The 24,143-nt window shown below is 56.2% G+C and overlaps 2 protein-coding genes and 1 long non-coding RNA gene across 12 annotated transcripts; 2 read left to right on the forward strand and 1 right to left on the reverse strand.

Moving 5' to 3' along the window:
* Positions 1-231: 231 nt before the first annotated feature.
* Positions 232-24,134, reverse strand: LARGE2 (LARGE xylosyl- and glucuronyltransferase 2). Of its 10 annotated transcripts, none has more exons than XM_038137857.1 (16): positions 24,053-24,112; positions 18,131-18,291; positions 6,741-6,914; positions 6,193-6,449; positions 5,731-5,813; positions 5,338-5,461; positions 4,747-4,918; positions 4,483-4,587; positions 4,106-4,218; positions 3,873-3,998; positions 3,571-3,726; positions 3,299-3,462; positions 2,747-3,025; positions 2,261-2,407; positions 1,917-2,112; positions 1,509-1,808 (listed from the first exon to the last, which is right to left on the reverse strand). In XM_038137857.1, the coding sequence occupies exons 3-16, from the start codon at positions 6,838-6,840 to the stop codon at positions 1,611-1,613; spliced, it is 2,220 nt and encodes a 739-aa protein (XP_037993785.1). In that variant the 5' UTR covers positions 6,841-6,914; positions 18,131-18,291; positions 24,053-24,112; the 3' UTR covers positions 1,509-1,610. The 10 variants fall into 10 exon arrangements, with proteins under 10 accessions (XP_037993783.1, XP_037993785.1, XP_037993787.1 ...); XM_038137859.1 differs by lacking the exon at positions 24,053-24,112 and adding an exon at positions 21,773-23,208; XM_038137855.1 differs by lacking the exon at positions 18,131-18,291 and having other exon boundaries at positions 232-1,808; positions 24,053-24,134.
* Positions 7,162-9,758, forward strand: LOC119701945 (skin secretory protein xP2-like). Its single transcript, XM_038139263.1, has 2 exons — positions 7,162-8,016; positions 9,546-9,758. The coding sequence occupies exons 1-2, from the start codon at positions 7,162-7,164 to the stop codon at positions 9,756-9,758; spliced, it is 1,068 nt and encodes a 355-aa protein (XP_037995191.1).
* Positions 10,238-12,861, forward strand: LOC119701326. Its single transcript, XR_005257061.1, has 3 exons — positions 10,238-10,315; positions 11,149-11,202; positions 12,450-12,861. It is a non-coding gene; the product is annotated as an uncharacterized LOC119701326 (long non-coding RNA).
* Positions 24,135-24,143: the final 9 nt, after the last annotated feature.

Here is a 24,143-nt window from a genome sequence, read left to right on the forward strand (position 1 = left end):
TCAGGGGTGCTGGCTGTGTGGGCAGGCTGCCGGGGTCCCATTGCAGCACAGGAACCATCAGCCTTAAGCCCACCTCAGTCAGCATCACCAGCCCTTTCAGAGCTGGCAGGGCACCTGTGTGCCTTGGGCTACTACTCCTCCATTGCTCTCCTCCTGTTGCCTTCCCTCCAGGGGATGTGCAGGTTCACAGAAGAAAAAAATTAATAACCAGGCAGTTTTAACAAGAATGTGAAAAAGAATAAAAAAGATTTAATTTAAAAATTAAATTAAAAAGAGAGAATAAGCAAGAGGCGTTTGTGCCCTTTCCATACCCCGCGCTTTCTATGCTTCCTCTTAGCCGTTCCCAGCATGGACGGAAATCCTCACCCTACAGAGCTGGCCCTTGCAGCCCAGAGCAAAGCTAAGAAGAGAACAGTGGAGACTGCAGCAGCAACTGGCCTGGAGAGCCTCCAGGGCCACCAGCAAAATCATCTGGGAAGAAGAAAAGATTAAAAATAAAACCCAGAAACCCTAATTACTGAATTCTTACGAGAAAAGTATTAAATAATTTAAATAGTGTGAGGAAAGCAATGCATCCTCTGTGCTCCAGTGTGTGATAGTGATAGAACAGTGTCCAGTCAAGCCGCTCCCAGCAAGGGGTTCCTTCCCCCACAGTGTTCAGCTATGGTCTTGTCAGCCACGTCCCCGACTGTTGATGGCAACAACTGCTACCGAGAACTAGGGAGGAGCAGGATGGTCCTCACTGGGAACTTCTCCCAGCCTGTGCTGCCCATGAAGCTGCTGTTTTGCCCATGGGGATGGTTGGCAGCCCTGCCCTGCGGGGCAACACCAGCACAGGAAAGGGTCTGTCACCAGAATGGCTGCTCCCAGCTGGGAGGTGCAGGTCCATCCTGGGAGCTCACTGCTGGTGACAGCAGACAGCCCATCCTGGTCTGGGAGCTCATCCAGCTCTGGGTGCCTCCCACACCACCTGTTTGGGGCCAGCTCCACTGGAGACTGCATCCATACAGATAGGGAATAATAATATTTCCCCCCATTAAACAGCCAGCCTTGATCTGGGTTTGACCCAAGGCTCCAACAACTTGCAGTACTACCTGACCGCTCCTCCCAGGGTGCTGGGAGGCTTCCTCTGAGCCTGCTCCACAAAGGATGTAAAGGGTTGCTGTACAACCTCATCTCCAAGTCACCAAAGCCCCTGAGGGCTGTGTGGACTGAGACCTGGGGCCATTGAGCCAAGGCAGAAGAGGGTAAGGTACAGCTCCCAGATCTCTGGAGGAGCCAGGCCTCAAGGTGAGGTGAACTGATGAAGACCGGGAATCCACATCGGCTAAAAGAAGGAAGGGAGGAGATCCCACCCCTGGCCTCTGGCATGGGGAGGTTCCCCTGTATCACAGGAAGGCTGGAGCAGCTTGACCTGCAGGCACTGCCTGTTCTTGCAGCTGATGTCTTCCATCTTATCTATAGGCATCCCTTTGGTGGGCTGGAGAGGCTGTGCTGCCGACTCCGTTCCCTCGGGCTGGGCTGCGGCGGTGGGCAGAGGCAGGAGGGAGGCCCTGCGTGCTCCCTTCTCCAGTGTGCTGCTTGTACCCCGCACCCACTGTCCCCAGGCGTCACAGGCTTCTCTCGGCAGTGAGGTATTTGAGTGCAGCAGCCCCGTATCGCCGTGACAGGTCCTGGTGGAACTCCTCCCGCAGCGTCTGGAGGCAGCCCCGGTACCCTGCGCTCAGGCGGAACTTGGAGATGTCGAAGCTGGGGGCATGGGGCATGTGGATCATGAAGGCGTTGGGCAGGACCAGCAGCTCATACTCCTGGGGAGAGAGCAGCAGCGCTTACCATCATCGGCTTGGTGGTACCAAAATGTCACTGCCCAGCCACAGGCCCCCAAGACCCAGCGGTGCCCGGAGCCAGTCACCCACCTGCGCATCCAGCTCCATGATGTGGGAGACTTTGTTCCAGCCGAAGCCGACAAACCTCTGGTCATACTTGGGGCAGTCTCGCCTCACTACAACGTAAGGCTCAAAGTCTGGCTGCCATGCCACGCGGTAGGGCACGGTGGCCGTCCGCCATTTGGCGTAGTCCGTTGGGGCGTGGCCTTTTGGCCACACGTGGTACCTACGGGGAGAGACAGAAATGAGAGACTGAGACAGCAGAGGATGCAGGGGGTCTGCCACCCCCCTCTGAGACAGGGGGCGCACAGCCCCAAGCCACAAGGGTACACAGCTGGCTTCTGCTTGGATGGCGGGACAGTGCTAGTCCCTACCTGAAGGTGTAGAGGGAGCCCATGTCCAGCATGGAGAGCAGCTCTGCTTTGGATTTGGGAAAGGTCAGACGGTAGTGCAGGGTCTCAAATGCTGGCACAATGAGAGCTGCCTTCCTCTGGGGCAGCTCCAGCTGTTGGATGGAGTTCCTGCAGTAGTAGGAAGGGTGTGAGGTCTCCCTCACTGTGAGACAGCCACAGCCTCCTTCCTCAGCCCCTCCAGCCTGCCCACTACTCCACACAGGTATTAATGGGTTTTGAGAATTTGCAGTGGTACCATGCAGGGATAGAAGGAACAGGGGAACTCTCAAAGCCACAGCTCCTTCCTCATCTGCTGGTGTCTGACAAAAGTAAGGGCGGGACCCCAAGGTTGAACACAAAGGAAACAGCTTCTGCCTATTGAGAACTGCTACCCAGGGCATTTCCTGAAAACTCTGGTGCTTGGGGAACCCAGCAGGCTGAGCAAGAGCCAGCTGGAAAAAGCCTTACCTGAGGTAATCGTAGAGGCCATACATAGGCAGGAAGTCGATGTCCGTCAGGAAGACGTACGGCGTCTGCGTGTTGGCCAAGGCCACGTTGCGCAGCAGGTTGATGGGGTAGAACTGCCCCTCCTTGTAGACAATGTGGTAGGCGACGTTGCGGCGGGCGCTCAGCACCTCTGAGGCCTGGGCGTAGCGCAGAAACTGCTGCGCCTCGGCGTCCGACATGTACAGCGCCAGGCTGATGGGGCCTGCCCAGTGCTTGCAGATGGCCTCCAGCATCTGTAACCTGGAGCAGAGGGCACAGCCTGAGCAGACCTGCCCTGCGGCAGCTTCTGAACCAAACCCAGAACTGGGCGCCTCCAGAGAGCCGCATGCCAGTCACGCCCGGTTCAGGAGGGAGCAGAAAGAACTCATGTTCCCAGCTCGGGGTGTCGTTTCTCACTGCCAAATGCTGGCGTGAGAACGATGAAATGAGATTCCCTGGTAGTTCCAAAGCTGTAGAGCCTACCCAGAGGTGTGGAGGTGGGTTCCAACCTCCCACAGTCCTACTGGCAAGTACCTGTCCATGGAGAGCTGGGCCACGAGGGTGACATCGGTGGGGTTGGGAAGGGCCAGGAACTCATACTGCAGGAAGAACAGGTGGATACGGTGCTGCATGAGGTGCTGCTGGCGGAAGTCATAGCAGGGATCGTCCTCATCCAACTCCTCCAGCGCCTGCTGCAACTGCAACACCATGAAGGTGAGGAAGAGTAGGAACCCCAGGGGAGGTTGCTTGACGTCTCTGCCCACCCAGAGCTCTGCAGCTGGGGGCAGAGTTGCAGTCAGCCTCACCTGGTCCCTGGGTGGGCTGGGAAGACTGGCACAGCCAAAAAGCTCTCTGCGCAGCAGGTTCCCATCGTACTCCAAGAAAGTCAGGTAGAGGTTACGGAAGAACTCCACGTGCTTGTTCTTCACCCGCAGCTTCTTGGGCGAGTTCCAGTGGATCACCTGAGCAGTAGTGTCACCCCATGGAAGTGAAGTAAGCAGCACCAGGCTCCCCAAGCCCTCAGATCCCACGCTGACTCCCCTGGACTTCCAGTGCCTGCACTGTCCTTCAGGCCCTCCCCAGTCTCAAAAGCAGCAACCCCACCCACCTTGAGATCTGAGAGCTCAGTGTAGCACTGCTCTGAGCGGGTGTGATCAGAGAGCTGCACATTCCAGAAGCAGGGAAGCCGGTACACCAGGGATGGGTTCTGCTTGATCACCGCATTGAAGATATCCTAGGAGAGAGAAAGGTGAGTGCACGGGTGGACGAGAAAGATCCCCTGTGCCTGCAGTGCTGTGGGAATGCAGAAGGACCAACCTGCCCCAGAGGAGGGGCAGTTACCTGATCAGCCAGTGAGGTGGAGAGCATGCTCATGAGCTCCCGCTCTGCTGTCAGCCGCCACATCTGCTCCCAGCCCAGGCGACGCAGGCGGTCCAGCAGGAGCAGGATCACCCCTGAGGGCCAGGGGAGAGGGCACGGGGTCACTGAGAGAGCACGCAGCCACTACAGAGCTGAGGCACAGCTGCCTGCATGCTTTCAGCCCTTGGGACATGCCACTTCTCTGTGCCTACCCACAACCCTAGGATGCTGGAGCACTCCTCTTGTACCCACCACTTTCCCACTTTACCTCAGCCTCTCCCAGTCTCCCTGTGCCAAGTGCCACCTCAAGCTGCATGTGCCATGAGGCTGCACCTGCCACCCTGGCAGCCCACACTCACCCGTGTTGAAGCCACGTCCCAGGGCTGGCCATGGTTTGTGGTTTTTCCACAGGTTGCCTAAGTACCAGTCACTTTGGTTCTCCACCAGCCCAATCACCTGCTTTTCTGAGAAAACAGAGGGACATGGATGCAGCTCATCTTGCTGTTGATTCAGAGGGCCCAAGCAAACCCACTGTGCTGGTTCTGTGGCAGGCAGGCAGGCACTGCCACCCTGAGCCCAGCATCCAAGGCCCTGTCAGGGCCCCAAGGGCACCCTGTCCTCACCAGAAAACTTTCCAAAGACAGCCCAGAGCTCAGCAATGTCGGTGGCAAAGGTGATGTCCGTGTCCAAGACAATGACCTTGGAGAGGTTGGAGGGTAGTGCCTTGGTAAGCGTCAGCTTCATCAGCCCGTAGATGCCAGAGTAGTGCTTGTTGGGGATCCATGACACCTCTGGCTGCAAGGCAACACACCTCAGGGCCAGGCATGGCCATGCCCTTCCCCTGCTCGGGCAGGACAGCTGTGTGTCCCAGAACCCGTGCAGAGGAGGCCAACAACAGAACGGCATGCAGAGCTGTGGAACCAACCAAGCCTGGAGCATTTCCTCCAGCCACCAGAACCCCCACCTGGACCCCAGTGTGTCACTCAGCTCTGCCACAGAGGCACTGCTACTGCAAAGCACCTCCCCACCCCGCCAGTACCAGCCTTGTGCTCCTCTCTCAGCAGCACCAGCAACAAGCCCAGAAAGAGGAGGGGGTGAGCCAGGGATCAGCAAGAAAAAGGTAATCACCCTCCATCCACTCATCCCTCTCTGCTGCTCCCCTTGACCCTCTAAGCATTGGCTTGGGACAGGGTAAAGGGAGGGCAAGCACCTGCCTTCAAGTCATCGGCATTGTAGAAGCTGACGTAGACGGACGGCACCATCCAGGACTGGAAGAGCGTCTGGAGGATCTGGTGGGCCACTGAATCCGTGATGAAGTGAAAGTGGAGGGGGTTTTTCCTGCCAAGGGCAAGCACAGCAACATTCAGCATGACAGCAGAATGAAGAGGACACAGTTCCCCATCCCACCCGCAGGACAGATATCAGCTGAGAGGGCAAATGGAAAAAAAAACCCTCTGGGGGAAGCAAATTCCACTCTGCCACTCTAAGCACAAGGAGTAGAGAGAGGTCCTAGAGCCCCTCTTCTGCAGCACTGCCCTGCTGCAGCCTGCAGCAGCTCATCTGAGAACCCCAACCAGCAGACCTCTGGCACAACGTGTCCCCATTACCTGTGGAAGAGGATGGATTTCACCAGGGTGACCACGTCCCGGCTCGCATTGTGCCCAGCACACACGATTGCCACATGAAGGAGCTGCCCAAAGACAAACGGTGCCTTTTTGAGACTGGACACCCCCTCCCTGCAGGGGCTGTCAGCTCCTGCCTGGGACCACACTACAGGGAGAAGCTTCAAAACCCAACCTTTCCCATACAGAAGGAGCCCCAAAGAGAGGTGGGAACTCAAAAGCAGGGAGCAGGAGTCTTGCTGCCACTCCTCCTGTCTGGTCTCCTTCTCTGGAGAAGGAAAATACCCTCACCCACTGAGCACCATGGAAAGCCAGGATGAGGCCCCAGCACGGCCAGAGCACAGAGAGAGCAGTGCCAGGTGAGTTGCTCATATATCCCCACAGGGTCCCAGCCTCCCACCCGACATTCGCTATCCACAATGCCACCATGCTGGTGCCATCACCCACCTCACACTTGTGCACTGTCCGCTGCTTGGGACAGGCCGTGTGGTTGCTCTTCTCGCCCCCAGGGAGGTCTCTGTCCTCGGCAGAAGCCCCCCACTGCGGGCTGCCATCGCTGCCCTCTGCCTGAGCCTGGCCAAGCTGCAGCCGGAGCTGCTGATTCTCCTCCTCCACCCTGCGCACACGTGAAGCCAGCGCCTCCCGCTCCACATCCCGGCTCGGCTGCTCGCCCAGACAGGGTGACAGCAGGAGGAAGCGGCCATCTGTGGAAGAGATAGGGACATGCAAAGTGCATGGCAAGGCCAGGAGAACCCAGGTGTGAATGCTGGGGCAGAGCCTCAACTAAGAGTCCCAGCATATCTCACATGTGCCCAGCCAACATCTCAGCTCTGTTCCCCTGCTCTCCAGAGATATCCCTGGAAATGTCCTAAAGTCAGACTCACCTTCAGTGACTTGCATGGCCAGAGCAACCACCCCAAGGCCTAATCCCCTGCTGCCCACCCTCTGTTGTGGACTGTCCCTTGAGCTGAGGAGGACGAGAAGGACTCACTCACATTCGAGGCTTCCCACAAAGAGGTAGAGCCAGGAGAGGAGAATAGCCAGGGTCACTGTGGCGAGCAGCAACTTCAGCTTCATGCGCCAGGAGCGCAACATGATGCGCTGGCAGGACACAGGCAACAAGGATCAGGTGGGCAACCCGAGTCCGGCTGGCCCTGGCATTCTAGAGCCTGTGAGGGACAGGGGAAAAGAGAGAGGTCTCACCAGTAGCCCCCACCCAGGTGTACCAACATCTCCCCAGCAGGACATCCTCCATCACCTGCTCCCTCCAGGACAGTACCTAGGCAACTGAAGCAGCAAAACAGACACCCACTACCTCTCCAGACAGCACAGTCCTGCCCATTTACCCCCCTGGACTTGTCCCACCATCCGGACTGGACTGCAGAGCCTGTGGGGGGACCTCAAACATGGAGGAGAATGGGGATAGGAAGGAGGTTTCCAAGAGATTTTACCCCAGCTTTGTGCCTTGCTCCCCGCCATCCCACAGGCCTAGGGCTCACAGAGGAGGGGAGAGGTTATAACGCCAAGAGCCCCTCCCGAGCCGGGCCGCGGGTGCCGGAGCCTGCCCGTGGGAGGGGCGCGGTCCCTCCGCCGCCGCCTCGGCCGGAGCGCGGCCCACGCAGGGCCGGGGGCTCGGGAAACTCCCGCAGCCAAGCGCCGCCGCCCGCCCGCTTCGATGGGAAAACCCCAAACACTTCGCCGAAACACCGGGGCACCGGGCAGCCTCCTCTCCCCGCCGCGCTGTGCCACGCGTGTTACGCCGCTTTCGTTCCTCCGCCGCCGGCGCAACGCTCCCGCTCCCGCTCCCGCTCCGGGCAGAGCGCTGCTCCCCCGGGACCCCGCGGAGCCCGGGCAGGCAAAAACCCCGCGGCGAAGGAGACGCCTGCCCCCCGCCGCAGCCTGCCCTCGCTCTGCACCCCTGCCCGCGGCTCCGCGCCGCAACATCTGGACAACAAAAGCTGCCGTCGGGCTGAATGGGCCGGATTAGGGTCTGCTCCCCCTGCACACACCCCGCTGGAGCCCATTGATGTGCAGATGCCCATGGGGCCGCGGGGGCTGGAGCCTAGGACAACACATACCGCCGCCCTCGACCCTCCCCGCGGCCCCTGGGGCCGGGTGCAAGCTCCAGCCCGCTGGAGCAATTGCAGAGGGATGGCCCCATCCACCCTCAGTGGGGATACCCAGGCTCTAGAAGGGCTGGGGCACGGCCAGCCCGCGGGAGCGTGGCCACGCCAGCACACTGGAGATACAGCTGAGCTCCCGTGGCAGAAGGCACGGCCCCCGAGAGCTGCACCTCTTTTTCCTGGCAGAGAAGGTGTCTACTGGCATCACAGCTCCCTGCAAGCCAGGCCCGGGCTTGACCTGCTTTTGTGCCCTAGAGAGCAGGCCAAGCACAGGCATGGCGGGAAACAGGGAGCTGACACATGGAGCACACCAGGCCCAGGCACCCCTTCTCCCTGCCACGGGCCATGCTGGACATGGAGAGATCTCCACATGCTGCTGCCAGCCTGTCTCCCATCCCACATGCTGAGGATCACACAAAGTTGGAGGGCTCTTCAGGCCGGGGTGGAGGGGAATGGCAGGGGGGCATGGTGAGGAAAGGCCAAGGAGGTCAGCCAGCACCTCCCAGGGGAAGCAGAGGGGCAGGGAAGCAACTTTAGCACAAACAAAGGAGAGAGAAGGTGATGGCATACAGCAGCACCCATCCTGCTCCCACTTGCCCTCACGGCCCCTCACTGCAGGAATGGTACTCTGTCCCCAGCCTGCATGTGAACACACTACTAGCATGGCAATTATGTGGGACCAGATGGGACCAGCAGCAAGTCAGTTTCCACAGCCTCTCCCAGAGGCACCCAAGGATCCATCCATCCCCCACCTCATAACACCCCCACCCCTCCTGCCACCCCTTGTCCTACTCCTCACCTGGCTGCCTGCCTTCCCCCCAGGCGCTGGTTTCCTTACCTGCTTCTCCCCTCGCCTCCTCCACCTCCTCCTTCCCGGCGCCTCCCAAGCCGGCTGGCAGCCCACTGCTACTGCTCCCTCCCGGGGCTGCCGTTCCCTGTCCTCCCTTTACTCCTCCCTTCTAGATCTGACACTTTCCCCCTCCTCCCTGCTCTCAAACCCAAGCTCTCCCCGCACACCCCGCCGGCCCCCCTTTCAGAGGAAGAAAGAACAAACAAAACAAGAGATTAAATTCGCTTTCTACTCAAGAGCCCCCAGCGCCAGGGGCACAGAGTTGCCTAAAGTAAATTGGGAGGAATCCATCCTCCTTCCAACTCCCTTCCCACTCTCAGGCCTCAATATCCCTCCTTCACACTGAAAAAAAAAAGCATCAGGATTATCTACCCCCTTCCTAGCACCTGCCTCCTCCTTTATTGGGGCAGGTGCAGAAGACTTTGTCCTCCTTGAGAGATCTTTGGGGGCCTTGGGATGGCGGCAGAACCCACCTGTTCTCCCCATGGCTGGGAAAGAGTGGCTCCACGGCCCACCCGGGATGCAAATATGGCGAGGGTGGGATGCAGACCTTGCTGCTACCCAGAGAGAAGAGATATTGGCCACCATCAGAGCACTTGCCCATCAACTTAGCAGAGTGCAAGCCTCACTGTGGATCTGAAAGGCAAAGAACTGTTCCCCTACTGTCTCACCCTTGCTCTGGCCCAGAAGAGCAGGCTCACTGAAAGGGTGCAGTGTTCAACCAGGAGTGAGCAGGATGGTGGAAGGAGGAGCAGGAGGCCGGGGCTGGGAATGCTAACTATGCAGAGAGAGGCTCTACCTGCAGCTCCCCCCTCCCCACCGCGCAGGCCCCGGGGCTGGGCAAAGGCAGCAGCCCCGGGCCGGGGCTGGAGCAGCAGGAGAAGCCCTTGCCGGGGGTGTCCAGTACCGCGGGCGTTTGGAGGGGGCCGGGTGCGGTGGGAGAAGGCCAGGAGCGGCAGCAGGCAGAGGGCTGGGATGCGGAGCGCCTGCACAGCGCTCCGGTGCAATGGAAATCGCCCCCACCCCAGAGCCCCCGGTGAGGCGCGGCGCGGCGCGCCCCGGCCTGCCCGCGCAGCCCCAGCAGCACCCGGATGGCCGCCCTGGGAGGCACGCTTACCGCCCTCCCGCTCGGGCAGCTCCTGCTTGCCCTTGCAGAGCCCCGGTACAACAGGCAGCGGCTCCTCAGCAGCGCCCTGCAGCCCAGCCCTGCCCCGGCAGGGAGAGGAAACGCCCGGGCTGCCCTGCTGCTCCTCGGAGCCGGCGGCTCCCCAGGGCAGGGGCCCTTCCCTCTGCCCCTCCAGCCGCCCCGGGGCACATGCTCAGCTCCCGGAACCGTCCGGCCCCTGCCCCACGGTATCCATCATGTGCTCCAGCTGAGGCAGTGGCCTCGCAGGGCTTACCCATGCTTTGGGAGCAGTCCAGACCTGCAGCCCGCTGCCAACAGCACCGCTTCAGCAGAGGAAACCGCCTCGTGCTCCAGCTGACCTCCACAGCCTCTCCACACGCTTGTCCTGGCCACCATACCGCGTTTGTTCCCAGCACCAGGAGCGAGTGCTTTGACACCCAGCCAGGCCCTCTCCAGCCAGGGCAGGAGCAGGTAGGCTGCTGGGAAGCACAGGCACGGCAGGGGCATTTTTTGGGTGTTCACGGGGGTGAAGATGGCAAGCCAGAAGGCAGCTACACAGCCTCTCATCCTCTGTGAAACATTAGAGGGACAGCAAGTGGAGGGCAAGGCTGGAAGCAGCTCCTTGGCAAGGGGCACAGCAGGTACCAGCAGCCATGGCCCAGCACGTAAAGCTCTTGGCTCTACCAGTCCCTGCAGTCACGGCATGGGGCCTCTCTGCCCTCCCTCCTCAGTCTCCTTGCTCACCAGACAAGCGCAGCCAGCAGTAAGACGAGAGGTTTCCCAATACTGCCAGCTTCCAACCCCAGCACGGGTGCGGGGCAGAAGTGCTGTTCACAGCAGGTTATCCTCCCTCCCCCACATTCTTCCCAGGAACAAGCAGCTCCTGCTTCAGCAGGGATCAGGGGATACAGCCACTGGGACTGAAAAAGTCACCCCTGTCCCCCCTCTAGCTGGAAGAAGCTGACCAGGGTGGATAGCAGGGAAGGGGCAGGCAGGACTCTGGTCTTGTCTCATGCCCTGCCTCCAGTGACAACAGGGCAATGGCCAGGGGACAGAGAATGTCATGCCAGCAGAGCTGGGCAGCTGCACAAACACCAGTGCGTGCTCACACCAACCTCTGAGGCGTGGGCAGGAGCCCAAAGCTGGCTGTATGCCAGCCACCCTTCCACGCACAAGCAACCTTCATTCCTGGGAAAGTGCAGCCACTTTGCTTGCCCCAGGCTCCTCCTGAGAGCTGCCCATGTGCTGGCACTCCACTCCCCCCAAGATCCACTCTTTTGCAGGAAATCCCCTTTTCTTTGTAGGCCCCATCGCTCAGCCTGAATGGCCTTCGCTCTCTATGGCTCAGTAATAATCAGGTGAGCAGTTAATGTTTAGGGAGAGCTGGCAGTGGAAATTTTGCCATCACATTACCATGTTTCCTCCAGCCCTGCAAGCACAGAGGGGAGCAGCTCTGTTTTCCCACAACATCACAATTGGCAGCAAGGCCCATGGTAGGGTGGGTGTCTCAGCCTGTTGTCTCTTCTAGAGCTAATGTGTACCTGCAGAGGCATGCTGAGGCACAACTACACTGTGTGTGGGTACCAAGCCAGAGGCCTGAAGGGGAACAGGGACAGTCCCAGGCTTGCTGCCCCCTCTACTGCCTCCCCCCTAGACATTACAAGGGAAGAGATAGCCCAGTAAAGAGCTGCAGGGCAGCCAGGAGAGGAGTGATTTCATGGAGCTATGGTGCCTGTTGTCTTACCTAGCTGTAGGTGACAGAAACTGCAAATTCTTCTCCCAGGTCTCATTTCTGGAAGAGTAACAGTTAAGCTGACCTGCTTAGACTGCCTCAGTAGAAGCCCAACACAACAGCTTCCCAGGTTTGCAGAAGGCGAGAAAGGGCCCGAAAGCTGCGACAAGAGCTGCACAGTCAGACTGGCAACTCAGAAAAGGCACCACACTTTGAAGAGAGGCAACTAGGGACAATCACTTTCTCTTACAATGAGGGAGGGGACAGGCTGGTTCCTCATTCAGCAGATCACCTTTAAAGTGCGTACCGCAGCACCCATCTGACAAAGTGCCTTATGTTTCAGGGTCACCTCCCTGTCCTGCTCCCCATGCCTGCAATGCTGCTGCTTCAGGGGGGCCGTGCCAGCCGGCAGATACCACACAGGCAGCGCAGAGCAGGGTAGCTGCCGGAATTTACAGAGGCGGAATGGAATTTGGCCAGGAGAGCAGGATTAAAACCTCATGCTCCGGATTACCATGCCGTCCCTCCCTCCCCAGTCTTATGATAAGCAAACCCTAAGTGAGAGTTTCACCTTTGTATTTCCCTGGAAAGAGCAACCTCTGGCAAAAGAGCCACCATGTTCTAGAGGTGGGATCCAGCAGCACTCACAGAGTTGGATACCAACACATGCTGTAAAAGGAGAAAGCATCCTCATCTCCCCACTACCCCCAGATGCCACCAAGCTACTGAGAAAATCCCAGAAAGGATGCTCCTGGAACAAGAGGCAGCTGTGCCTCAGTTACAGCTCATTCTCAAACATCAAGCTCTTCTCAGGTCCGTAAGATTACCACACACACAATCCTGCCGCTCTGAGTCCAGTTTTTTATTCTGCAGAGGTCACACTGAAAAGCCATCTTCTCCTTCTCTGGCAGAACCACAGCACTTGAGGAAGAGGAGCTAAAAAGTCTCTGAAGGGTGTTGAAGCTCCAAGCTTGGCTGAAGCAGAGACTCTCTTGTCACCAGACTGTTTCCTTGTTTCCAGAGGAAACCAGCAAGCTCAGGCTGGGACTGACAGGAATGCCGTGCTGCTTACCTTTTCATGTCTGAAACCCAGGAATGTATCAGGGGAGCAGCTCCTCTTGGCAGGGACTCCAGTCACAAGGCCCTGCTAGACACAGTCTACTTTTGCAGAGTCAGTCTCCCTGCCTGCAACCAGGCACTGGGTTCAGCTGCCCAGCAGAGCGTCAGCCACAGAGGGCAAGCAGGACACGCATGGGAAGAGCAGTGCCACAACAGAATGTGCAAGTGTGGCGTGTGTGGCGTAGGAGGCCTAAGCCTACCAGACATCCTGCAGTGCTTACAAGCTGGGCAGCTGCATTCTGCCACAACTCTCAGGCAAAGTAAAGGGGGCCCACCCAGACAGCAACACAGTCCCCAAGTGCTCTCATTCCTCTTAAGCCCAAGAAAAAGCTGGAAGACCCCAAGAAACTCACAGCAGAGGTGTTTAACACACTGCTTCCAGCTTTAACTCCCTGGACTACAAGTCATTTGATGCTGAGAGGATACTCAGCAGGTGAAGTATCAAGACTGACTGGCCTTTCTCTGGGCCTGGTGAAGCTCGAGCCTAACTTGGTACAAACACAGAGGCCACAAAGTGCTGAATCAAATCTCCTCCTCATGTCTCCCTGGCCAGCACAGCTTGGCACAGGAGGGACCAGGCCTGGGCACTGTGCAGGAGGACCCCTACTGCCTCTTGAAACAGGAGCAGCAACAGGGGCTGATCTCTAGCTCCCTTCCTCTCTCATGGGATTAAGTTTCTACTATCTGCATTTTTGCTGATGTCTGTGCTGCAGCTAATGGCCAGCTCTGAATCCATTAAGTTCGCCATGTCCTGGTCTCCGGATGTGCTACGGGCATCAATACCCGTTCACCCTGCCATTTCCTGACACTTTCACTGCTGCGGGTTTGCAACAGTTCCTGGGGTTAGAGCTGAGCAGGGTTAGCAGCCAGGAACTCCAGCTTTTCTCCAAGTCAGCCTGCAGCAAGCCCTCCACTAGCTCCAGCTCTGCCATCAGCACAGCTGGAACACCCAGCATCCTGCCAATACAGCAAGGGCTGGGAGTTTCATCCTGTTTCATCCCAAGTTTCCAGCTAGCAGTGCCTGTGGGTAGGGACTAACCCCACATCCCCCTGCTCCCTTAAAATGCTCTTGAACATCCTGCACCAGGTGGTGCTCCCTGGTGGAACAAGGGAGATCATATCCCAGCACAACAGGCCAGACTTAGCCCCTACACGTGCTTGTCGAGTCTGCACCACCTCAGGCAAAATTAATTAGGTTAATTACAGCAAAAAAAGGAGACAAAGGGACTCCAACAACCCCATATTGGCACTCTACCTGGAAAAGCTCACAAGAGGTACGACACCATCCACCTCTGGGGAGGTGCCAGGGCCATGGCTGTGAGCCAGGTTGTCAGGTGCCTGCTGTGCATTGTTACCAGCAGAACTGGGTAAGTGTTTTTGGCTGAATAGTTATTGATTGAAAACTGCAGTTTCCAGACAGCTCAGAGCTATTTGCTCCTTCATTACAAGTTTTGGACAAGAAAAAAACGCTTTGTTTTCCAAGCAAAAAAGTCTTATTTTGCATTGTTTTGTTTGTAATTGAGCTGCATTGCATTTAAAATAAAAGATAAAGGGTCTCTCGAATTTGTCTGTGTTGAGTTTTTCTCCCTCCAGCTTTTCATTTTGGGCACTAAATCAAGCAATTAATTATTTGTCTAGCTCTGGTCTCCAGACAAGCTGAGAGTATCATGAGCCAAAAGGCTGGAGCAGCTCTGCCCAAGCAGCAGTGCTGAGGAGGGTGTTGATTTTTTTGGTGCTGCAGGCTCCTTTCAGGCTTAGTTTGAGTTCCCTCGGGGTTAGCAAACATTCCCTGGGGAGAAGAGAGCAGAGCCCTATGCAAGGAATTGCAGCTACCCCACCACAAGGGATCCACCTGCCCAGTGGGCAGCAGTTCAGGAGACACAAGATCACTACCAGTGCTTGGAGGACATGCTAGGAGTAGGGCTTCCCATGCCAACTGCCCTGCACAGAATCATAGGATATCCTGAGTTGGAAGGGACCCACAAGGATCATCAAGTCCAATTCCCGGCTCAGCACAGGGCAACCTCAGAAATCACACCACGTGCCTGAGAGCATTGTCCATAAGCTTCTTGAACTCTGTCAGGCTTGGTGCTGTGACCACTTCCCTGGGGAGCCTGTTCCAGTGCCCAGCCACCCTCTGGGTTTTTCCTAATAACCAACCTAATCCTCTGCTGATACAGCTTCATGCCATCGGCTCGTGACACCATGGTCGCTCACTAGTCCTGCAAGTATCGGTCACTGGAGCAACTCTTCCAAATTCCATCTCTCACAATGCCGAACTCTAGTCCAGCAGCCAGGCACACACAAGGCACTGACCGACAAGGAAAGGCAATCCCTCTCTGCGTGAAAAGCAGCTGAGCTCATGGATGCACCTCTTCCACAAGGGACTAGCTCAAACTGGGAGCTGTGCTCAAGCAGCCGCTCCTATATCTTCCCTGTCCAGAGCTATTCCTGGCACCAATGCCCTCAGTGCCCAAGTCAGGCTGAAAGCAGAGCTCGTCCACACAGGAATGGAACAACTGCACTATAAATAGCAAACCAGAATGGCTCAGGGCAGGCTCTAAAAACCCCAAGCAGCAATAGTGCCATCCACTCAGGGTGCCCTGGGCATTTCGTACAACCAGAAGTGATTCTGAGCTACAGAGAAGCTTGCACGTTGCCAAGGGGCTCTGACAACATGAGAGAAAAAACTGCTGTCCAGGCTAAGACACAAAACTTACCCGCAAAAAAACCATATAGGGCATCTTGCAAACTGGAAATGAGGTAGTGACTGATGGGGGTAAAAAAGGAGGGGAAGTGGATCCCAGAGGGGAGGCATTTCCCAAAGCCAGGCAGTGGAAAGGAGAATACTCCCAACATCCAGACCCATTACTAGCCCTCCTCCCTTCCTGCTGCTCCTTGTGTTCCTGTCCCCGGGGCTTCTCACACTGCTGAGCTAAACCGTGAATATGCACACCAAAGGACAAAGGCAGGGAAGAAGCAGCATAGCTCAACTCAACCAAGCAGCAGATGAGTGGCTGAAGACAAAAGCTCATGTCTTCTGCAATCCACAGCAACCTCTGTGCAGTGCCCAGTCTGCACCAGGAGAGGCACACATCTCAGACCATCCTGTGATCAGGTCTTCCAGGATGCTTCTAGAAAGTCATACACTTCCCACCACACTCATCCTCACTACTTCTTCTTTCCTTCTAGTGCCTCCATCTGGATCCACAAACACTCCACCTTCTCCTTCTCACTGACACCGTATGTCCTACTAAGGGATCTCAGCCTCCCCAGATGAGGATACGACCGGCCTCATGCAGCACTGCCAGGCACCACCCTCCCACTCCTGTGAGGGAGCCCTGCTCTTCAGCAGTGCTGCAGCACTTGGGCATACACTGGGAATAAGAGCACAGAGGAGACTGTTGGGAAATCAAGAGAGGGATGTATGCACAGGGAAGGCACACACCTGAACCAAATCACCCAGCAAATAAACACACAAGCACACACACAATGGGAAGCAGTTGCTTCCTCTGACAAAAAGCTTATTTTGTCAGAATAGGAAGACAGCGCTCAAAAAAAACCAAAGGAAAAACACCGAACCCCTGCTTTATTGCACCCAGAGCACCACCAAAACAAGACAGGACACAAAAAGAAAAGATAGCCAATGCTGACTACAAACCCACCTCAAGAATTCTGTAAGCCCACAACTCTCTGCTTCTCCTCCCTGGCTCTCCTGTCACTCCTCACCCTTCCTCCTCAGTGCAGCAGGCAGGAAGAGAGGTAGAAGTCTCAAGTTTGGCCAAGTTTCCACTCAGGGAACAGTAGCTTGATAACAGGCTGGACAGGATGTGAGCACTCATTGAGGAAGAGGATTAGTAACCCCGTAATCTGCACATTTTGGAGTCTAAGCACTTTGCTCTGCTCTTTAATTAAACCATGGAGTGGAAAGATTGCCAGAAGGTAGAGAACAAGGAGGAAGAAGGAAAGGAGAGTCTGTGGCTTAAAGGCTGTTCCTTGCAGCTTAAATGCAAGGGGAGGGTGTTACTAGCAGGGATGTATTTCACCTCTAGTGCTTTATACTGGGGCTGTTGAGCATCCTCTTGCCTTCCCTGATCCAGTCTATGGGTGGGTCAGGGGCAGGATGAAGGGCAAACTGTGTGATGGCCTGGGGATGACAAATGAGGGAGCAAGAAGATCTATCAGACTGGACAAAGTTTTACCTGTGGCAGCTTTGTCTGGCTGGCCATAACTCCCCTCCAGAGTCTCCTGCCTCCTGGGAAACAATATGAGTGCCAGCGCACTGTTTGTTTCCACTTCACACACCTGTCTGCACAAAAGGGCCTTGTTCCAGCACTTATCTAGCTCCAAGATGGGGAGGGGCCAGTGCCTCACTGCCCTGGCACCCAGGCAGGACTTTCAGCTCCATGTCGGGCTTCTTTGGATCTGCCTGGCAGAGGAAAATTTCCTGACACAGGTAAAGAGGAAAACCTTTTACCACAGCCCAAGACAAACAAAGCAGTTTCCCTCAAGCTGTGCTCAGGTGCACGTGCCCATGCAGAGTAGGCAGAGAGCCTGAGGCTGCGGAAGCTACCTGAGCAGTGAGGGTAGGAGTCCCACAGCACAGCACGGGAAGACAGCTGGTGCCTGAGCTGGGAATAGAGGGGCCAAGGAATGGCCTCACCTCCCTAAATGCTCTGCCACCAGCTCTGCCCCACCAGACCAAGGCAGGGGGCTGCCTGTGTGCAGGGGGCTGCCTGTCACTCTAGCGTTCCTCTCTTCCCTCACTCCTATTCTTTGGAATTCCTCTCCTCTGTTTGCTTTGTTTCAGACCTCAATGAACAGGAAGAAAAGGAAAGGAGCCTTGACAAATCCGATCAAGGCGTAGACATTGCTGAGGCTCCCTCCTGCTGGCATGCCAAGCCCTACACTAATGAGGGGCAGAGAGAGAGAGATGGCCACTGAGAACAGTGGCCCCAAAGAAACATTTGATGTAACAGAGGGAAAAGAAGCTGCTAGGACAGAACAATGCCAGCACAAGCTCCCAGCCTTCACAAGGGGGTCTTCCCATTTTCCCTGGCCCAGAGAGTTTGTTCCAGCCCCTCAGTCCAGGTCCCACTGACTTACTCCCCATTACGCAAGAAATAAGCAATAGACAATAGTATTGTCTGGGGAGAAGGATCCAGACATGCACACTCAGGTGAACAGACACAGAGATGAGATCACACTTTTTTCAAAGGACTGCTGTGGAGAATCTGGTCCTTCCCTCCAGAGAACTGGGCTATGGGAGCTTGCAAGTCCCAGTGTTGTCTCCAGAGCCTCAGACAGGTCCCAAATGCTCACAGAGCCAAGCCCTTCTGCTATGTGATTATCCCCTGTATACCCACTTAGAAGCACTAAAACAGCAAGGGAGCAACCACATGTAAACCATATACTGAACCTACATGATAACTAACCTTTGAAGGCTGCCAATGTTGCAGGAGTGGCTAGGAACAGCTGGAGAAGTTGGCACGGTCTGCTGGTGCCTGTGAAGACCCCCCTCTAACCAAAGATTCTCAGCTTGAAGGGCAGATAAGACATCTCAGCTGTACTTGAGAGTTTTGGAGCTTCCTGTCACCTGAAACCCAAAAGACAGTCACGTGAAGAGCTACTGCATAAGAGAGCTCTGAGGACAGGCCCCTGCACATCCGAGAGTCACAGATAAGAGCACCCAACACCTTGGTCCTGCCCCTATCCTCCAGCCTGCCACAAGGCACGGCTCAGTGTCACCCAAGGCTACCCAGACAGCCCAGGGGAGAATGACTACCTGCATGCTGCCTATTCCCAGTCCCAGTTCACCTCACTGTCCTTTGCAAGTTCCCCACTCATGCAAGGAGGACTGTACACATGTCCCCAGACTTGCTGGCAAAGCCACAACCACCATGTTCCATCGCAACACATGTGAGTCCTCACATCAATCCTTCAGCAGCATCAGGAGCTGAGGGAAGGATGCAAGTTCTCTGGCCCCCTCCCAAACATGATAGCAGCAGCAAGTGTGTCGCAATACGACACGAAAAGATGACACGGACACTGCTGCTCTCCAGGTGAATAAAAAAGGGACCTTTATTTTCTGATTCTAACATTTATAGTTTTCTAAAAGTGACAGTGGATTGGAGGGTGACAGTGCCACCTCTCCAATGACACTGGACAGACTAAGAGTCTATCAATTCTCTCTTTCTCCATGAAAGAATGCAAAACATAAGTTGTTTACAGAACTGTGTGTGAGAAAGTTCGTTACAAGAATGAAAACATCAGAAGGCTTAGTAAAGTCTTAGAAAATCAGGGTGACACAAGTGTCTAACTTGTGAGGCAATAAAGGGATTAATTATCTTGTCCAGTAACCTGAGCCCCATGACATGCTTTGGGCAGCCCCAAAATGGCAGTTAAGAGAGTCTATCCAAATAGGTGCATACAGGGAGAGAGAAGGAGTAAAGGCAGAGGAGAGAGAAAGCAGGCGAAAAACATCACACATGCAACTTGTGCTGAGGAGAGCACAGCAGTCTGAACATGTTACTCCTCCTCAGAGGAAATCCTCTTCCTCTGCTGGGATGTTTCCAGTGCACCCCTTTCCTCCAACTCCCACAGAGTTGGGCACACACATTCCACAACTGCAAGATGAAATGGATAAGCCTTTCTCCCAGGAGGCTAGAAGGATTCTTAGCTCCTTATCAGGAAAAAGCCCAAAACAGAAGCACAGACATACTAATATGCTGGGGAAAAGGAATTGGAGAAGAACTGGGAATTTTGTTTTAAAGACCCTCTATCCACACATCATTACTTTAAGATGCAGCAGGAGCAGGACCTTAAAAGCAGGTAAAAACCTAGTAAAAGCATGGGTCTGATCTGTCCCACCTGTTTTAAAAGGCCAAACAGAGAAGCAAGTGTGCAGTGTGCTGTATTCCTGCACCCCTCTAGCCACAGCAAACCCCAGGCCAGCCTGGCACAGTACAATATGACAGAAGGGAGGTGACATCAATCCCAACAAGGGCTGGAAATAAAAAATAGTAACAACAGCTGCTACCTGAACACTGAAATCCAGCGATTCTAAGACTGAAGTACAGCACTGCAGTGCTCAGCAAAACCCTTTTTCAGCAACAAGGCCCAACAAAACTTCTGCTTTTTGAGTCTCCCTCAGATTCTGGCTACAAGGTGGCAGCCAGTGAGAGGGGACATGTATGGACCCTACAGCACATGTCAGTAAACAGACATCTGTCTCCTCCATCATCCCCACTCTGCTTGTCCTGATCGGTCAGCTCCCACCTCAGACCAAAGGGCTCTAAGAGGGGAAACTCAGGAGATGGATACTTTTGGAGGGGTAGGAACAGAACCAGAGTGTCAAACCCTTCTGGCATACACCCCACAGCCCTCACCCAGATGCTACCAGAGCTTTATATTTCCACGGAACAGTTCAGTAGGTAAGAGCCAAGTCCCTTCACCTGGGCTAGGAAGCAGAAGCTGCTGGCAACAACACTGAGTACTTTCAACAGCAAAGAGCTCTAAAAGCAAAGGCCCTTTCATCAGAGATAATACTGAGTGGGGAGACCCAGATATGCGCCTGTCACACAGCAGCACTGTCCACTGGGATCCACCACAGCATCTCTGGGACAGCAGAGTTACCATTCACACATGGCAGGAGCCTCATCTCCAGGATGGAGCCCACATCATATGGCCGCAACCCAGCCACCAGCAGTTATTTACATAGCACCACACACAGGACCTGCAAGATCTGCAGCATGGTGGGACTGATCTCAAGGTCTGCTGCCTTTTCCAGGTGGGGTCAGGGGAGCTTAGGGTGATGCTGGGAAAAGAAAGCCAGTTACCCATCATACACCCAACAGGAGTTGCAGTGCTCTCTCCCTCAAGGCCCAGCTGAATCTCTCCCTTGGACTGTTTCCATCAGCTCAGGCCACCAGAGAACTGTGTGTCCAAAAGTTTTTTCCAACTGCATCACATGGTTATTAAAAGACATGGCCTCTCCCTTTCAGCCTTTGGCACAGGCAGATTTGAGTATTGCAGGAGAGACTACACAGTGCCAATGAATCAGGGAAGGGAGTTTTCCAAGCAACAATCTGTGGCTCTAAATGGCTTTCTGGAAAAGGCATCTGGAGGCAGGAGGCAGTCAGTATCTCGCAGCAGGGCTCTGCACACATTGCCAGACATGTTGTTCCTCCTGGGAAGCCAAAAAGAGTCTTTCTCCAGAGATGCCAAGTCTGAGCTAAGCTGGGAAGGGCAGGGACACCCTGACAGAGAAAAGCAACAAAATGCCTGCAAGTCAAAACAGACATTAAAAGGTCCCTTAAGCTTGTTTGACCGCTGTTTCCCTTCCTATCAGACTACTGCTTCAAGTAACAGACCTGTCAGCAACACTTCAGGAACTTAGGTACTACACCACCAGCTTCCCCTGGTGGTTGCCAGCTGTTGCCTTTCCAGACCCCAGGAGGGCTTTCCAAGATCAGAAGTACAAGCTGCCGCCACCAGCACTGCCATGGTCAGAGTATATGTGCTTCATTGCCCTTGTCTCCTCATTTGGACAGAGATTTGGAGCTCTCCTGAAAGGTGTTGGCCTCCAATGGGATATCATGAGTGAACAAGGCCTTCCATTCTAGGCGGGGTTCATGTAACAGGGACTAAAATACTCCCTGGACACGCCTCCATCTACAGGTTATTTGGAGCAAGTCGTAATTTATCCCTAGCTATCCCAAAGTATTGGCTGAGCTCATCCAGAAGCAAAGAAAATACACAGCCAGATCACAGTGTGAGAGCTGAGGAGGGCAGGAAGGCATGCCCTAAAGACGCAGGGCCAGAAAGGCCATCTCATTCTTCATCACAACTGCTCGCTTTCAACCACAGCCAAAAAGATCCACATCCCCGACCTCATACTGCCAGGCCACTTCCCTTCTGGCAGGGGAAGGTCAGCAGGAAGACAAGGCTGGGGAGAATGTCCACTTCCCACCCCAAATACCCATCTCCCAAGACACAGCCAAGCATCAATATACTGAGTGTATCCTCCCACATCCTGCTCCCCAGCTGCAACCCTGTACAAAAACATCCTCACTCACCCCAGCACTCTGAAAGACGTGTTTTGAGGCTTACTTAGGATGAGCTGCCTTATACCCTTATACTGCCTTATATGTGGCAGTGCTGCGCCTGGAGTCAGGCTTCCCAGAAATGGCATGGTCTCATGGATCTGAGCAAAGAGCAAGACACTGGCAGCCAAGCAAGCTGGACTTCAGCACTGTACCCACAGATGGGCTGGCAGAACATTTGCTTTTTTTTTTTTTTGGTTTGCTTCGTTTCTTACCGTTAGTGCTGAGCCGGCACCCTCATCATCAGAGCGTTGGAACTATTTGGCCTCAGTTACAGGCAGTGGATTTCCAGTCAGCACAAGCCCTCAGCACCCAGACTGGCAGTAAGCACTAAGGAGAGTTGCTCCTAGATCCTTCTGGGCACAGTCAAGACAGAAGCTTGTCCCTGAACCCAGCCCTTCACCTCCTGCCGCCACACACACCATGGGCACCATAAGCCAAGGCAATTTAAGTCTTGCCCAGTCCCATGGACTTGCTGCTGCTCTGAGAAGCTGCCTATCCTACAGTGCTCCCTTGCAACATACTTACCATAAAAAAGCAGCATGATGCTATTCAAACTGTCCTCCAAACTCACTTTCTGCAAGCAGGAGATGAACAAAAGGGAACATGACAGTTGGCGGGACAGAGTTTGGGGGCAAGGGGTGAAGAGAAAGCATCTGCCAGAATGCTCCTTACTCAGGGACAGAATCTAGCTGTGCTGTTCAGAGTAGCCCAAGGACTTTGTGCATCAAACTTCGCCTCTGGCTGAAGACAAGGTGTCTCTGGCAGTCTCCTAGGCAGCCAGCTCTCAGATTGCTGTCTGGCAGAGCCAGAGCATCTCCTTGAAGGAGAGCAGCTCTGGCAGTCTGCACTGGATATGCCCCTAGAGTCACCAGCAGCACACACCTACCCCCAGTAAGCTGTGCTGGAAACCTCTGTCACAGGCTTCGGGTGCTATCTCACCCGCCTTCACACTTACAGTAGCAGCCCAGCCACCGTGAAATTCAGAGAAACTCGCAGGTAGCACTGCATGTGAATGGAAAGTTGGGTCTAAACCATGTGATTCTGACTAAAAAGGTTTGTTTAGCGCCAGACTGCTTGCCAGCGGTATCTCGTGCCCTTTTTGAACTCAGCCTGCTGGAAAACAAACCCTCGGGGGAAGAGGAGAGATCAGGAAGGATAAAGTGCCTGCCCATGCAACTGTAATTCCCGCCGAGGAAGCCGCAGGCACACACTGTGCCCATTGTGCGGAGGTAACCGGACAGGAGGAAGGAGGGGCGGCTCGGCCCAGCTCTGTGCGCACCCGAGAGGCCACGAAGCGCCTCCTAGCCCACGGGCACCGCCGATCTTTGCCCCGGGCAGCGTGCGGAGCCAGGCCCGGCTGCGGGCAGGGGCGCTGGCCAGCAGCCTCGGCTGAGCGGGAGGCAGAGCCGGGGCAGGGCACGGCACGGCGGGAGGAAGGTCGCGGGACCGGGCACAGGCTGGAGCCACTTCTGCAACAGGCTGCAGGCAGGCGGGCCCCGCGCCTCCTGCCGCCGGGGACAGCCGTGCTAGTGCGGCAAGCACCGAACGCTGCGGGCGCCGCGGGTCCCGCGTGGGCTCCGGGAAGAGCCCCCACTACACGGCCCGACCACCGCCCTTCTGCTCCCCGCTCCGGTCCCCCCGGCCCCGGGCGGGGACAGACACTGTCACGCAGGGACTCGAGGATGAAAGCCCCGTCCCCAAGCCCCCCGACCATTCCGTGCCCCCAGGGCAGCACCTCCCCTCCTCCGCAGGCAGCCAGTGGGCACGGGCCGTTCAGCCCCGAGCGGAGCGGGGCTGTCCCTGCCTCCTGGGTCACAGCTCGCCCTTCCCCACGCAGAGCCCTCGCCGGGTGCAGAGGGAGGCTCCCCACTGCCGGGCAAGCAGCGACCGGGGTGCCCATGGGAGCTCCCGGCTGGGACGGGGGCTGCCGCACGCCGCTCCCCGGCGGGTGACGAAGGGGCGAGCACCGCTCCCGGCGCCCGCTCTCATTCCCCAGCACCACCGGGAACTTTTTACCGGTGCCGTAGCCAGCCCGGGCAGCTGCCCCGAGCAGTCCCCGACGGGCGGCCGGTACCGCGCACACCGCCCCCAGCCGCGCCGCGGAGCGCCAGACCCACGCGTGGGCAGACCCCCGCCCGCCGCAACGCTCGAGGAACGACTCCTTCCCGGCCCCCCAAAACTGACCGCACCCCGGCTTCTCACCCGGCGGCAGCTGCGTCCCCGCTCGGGACAGCCCCAGCCCGCCCTTACCTGCCCGGCTGCCGCCGCCGCCGCTCCTTCAAACCCCCGCCCCGCCGCCCATCGTCCGCTCGGCGCTCGGCCCGGCTCGGCTGGCCGGGGC

Source organism: Motacilla alba, chromosome 5, assembly GCF_015832195.1.
Source record: "Motacilla alba alba isolate MOTALB_02 chromosome 5, Motacilla_alba_V1.0_pri, whole genome shotgun sequence".
NCBI classification, from domain to species: domain Eukaryota; kingdom Metazoa; phylum Chordata; class Aves; order Passeriformes; family Motacillidae; genus Motacilla; species Motacilla alba.

Excerpts from the sequence above, each read along its gene's own strand:
- LARGE2 (XM_038137855.1), bottom strand. The coding sequence starts at position 6,840 with ATGTTGCGCTCCTGGCGCATGAAGCTGAAGTTGCTGCTCGCCACAGTG. Across the intron at positions 4,219-4,482 it reads GGGACGTGGCTTCAACACGG|GGGTGATCCTGCTCCTGCTG; the intron begins GTGAGTGTGGGC and ends CCTGGCCCTCAG. Across the intron at positions 2,113-2,260 it reads GGCTCCCTCTACACCTTCAG|GTACCACGTGTGGCCAAAAG; the intron begins GTAGGGACTAGC and ends CTCTCCCCGTAG.
- LOC119701945 (XM_038139263.1), top strand. The coding sequence starts at position 7,162 with ATGGGGATAGGAAGGAGGTTTCCAAGAGATTTTACCCCAGCTTTGTGC. Across the intron at positions 8,017-9,545 it reads CTGAGCTCCCGTGGCAGAAG|GCCCCGGGGCTGGGCAAAGG; the intron begins GCACGGCCCCCG and ends CCCACCGCGCAG.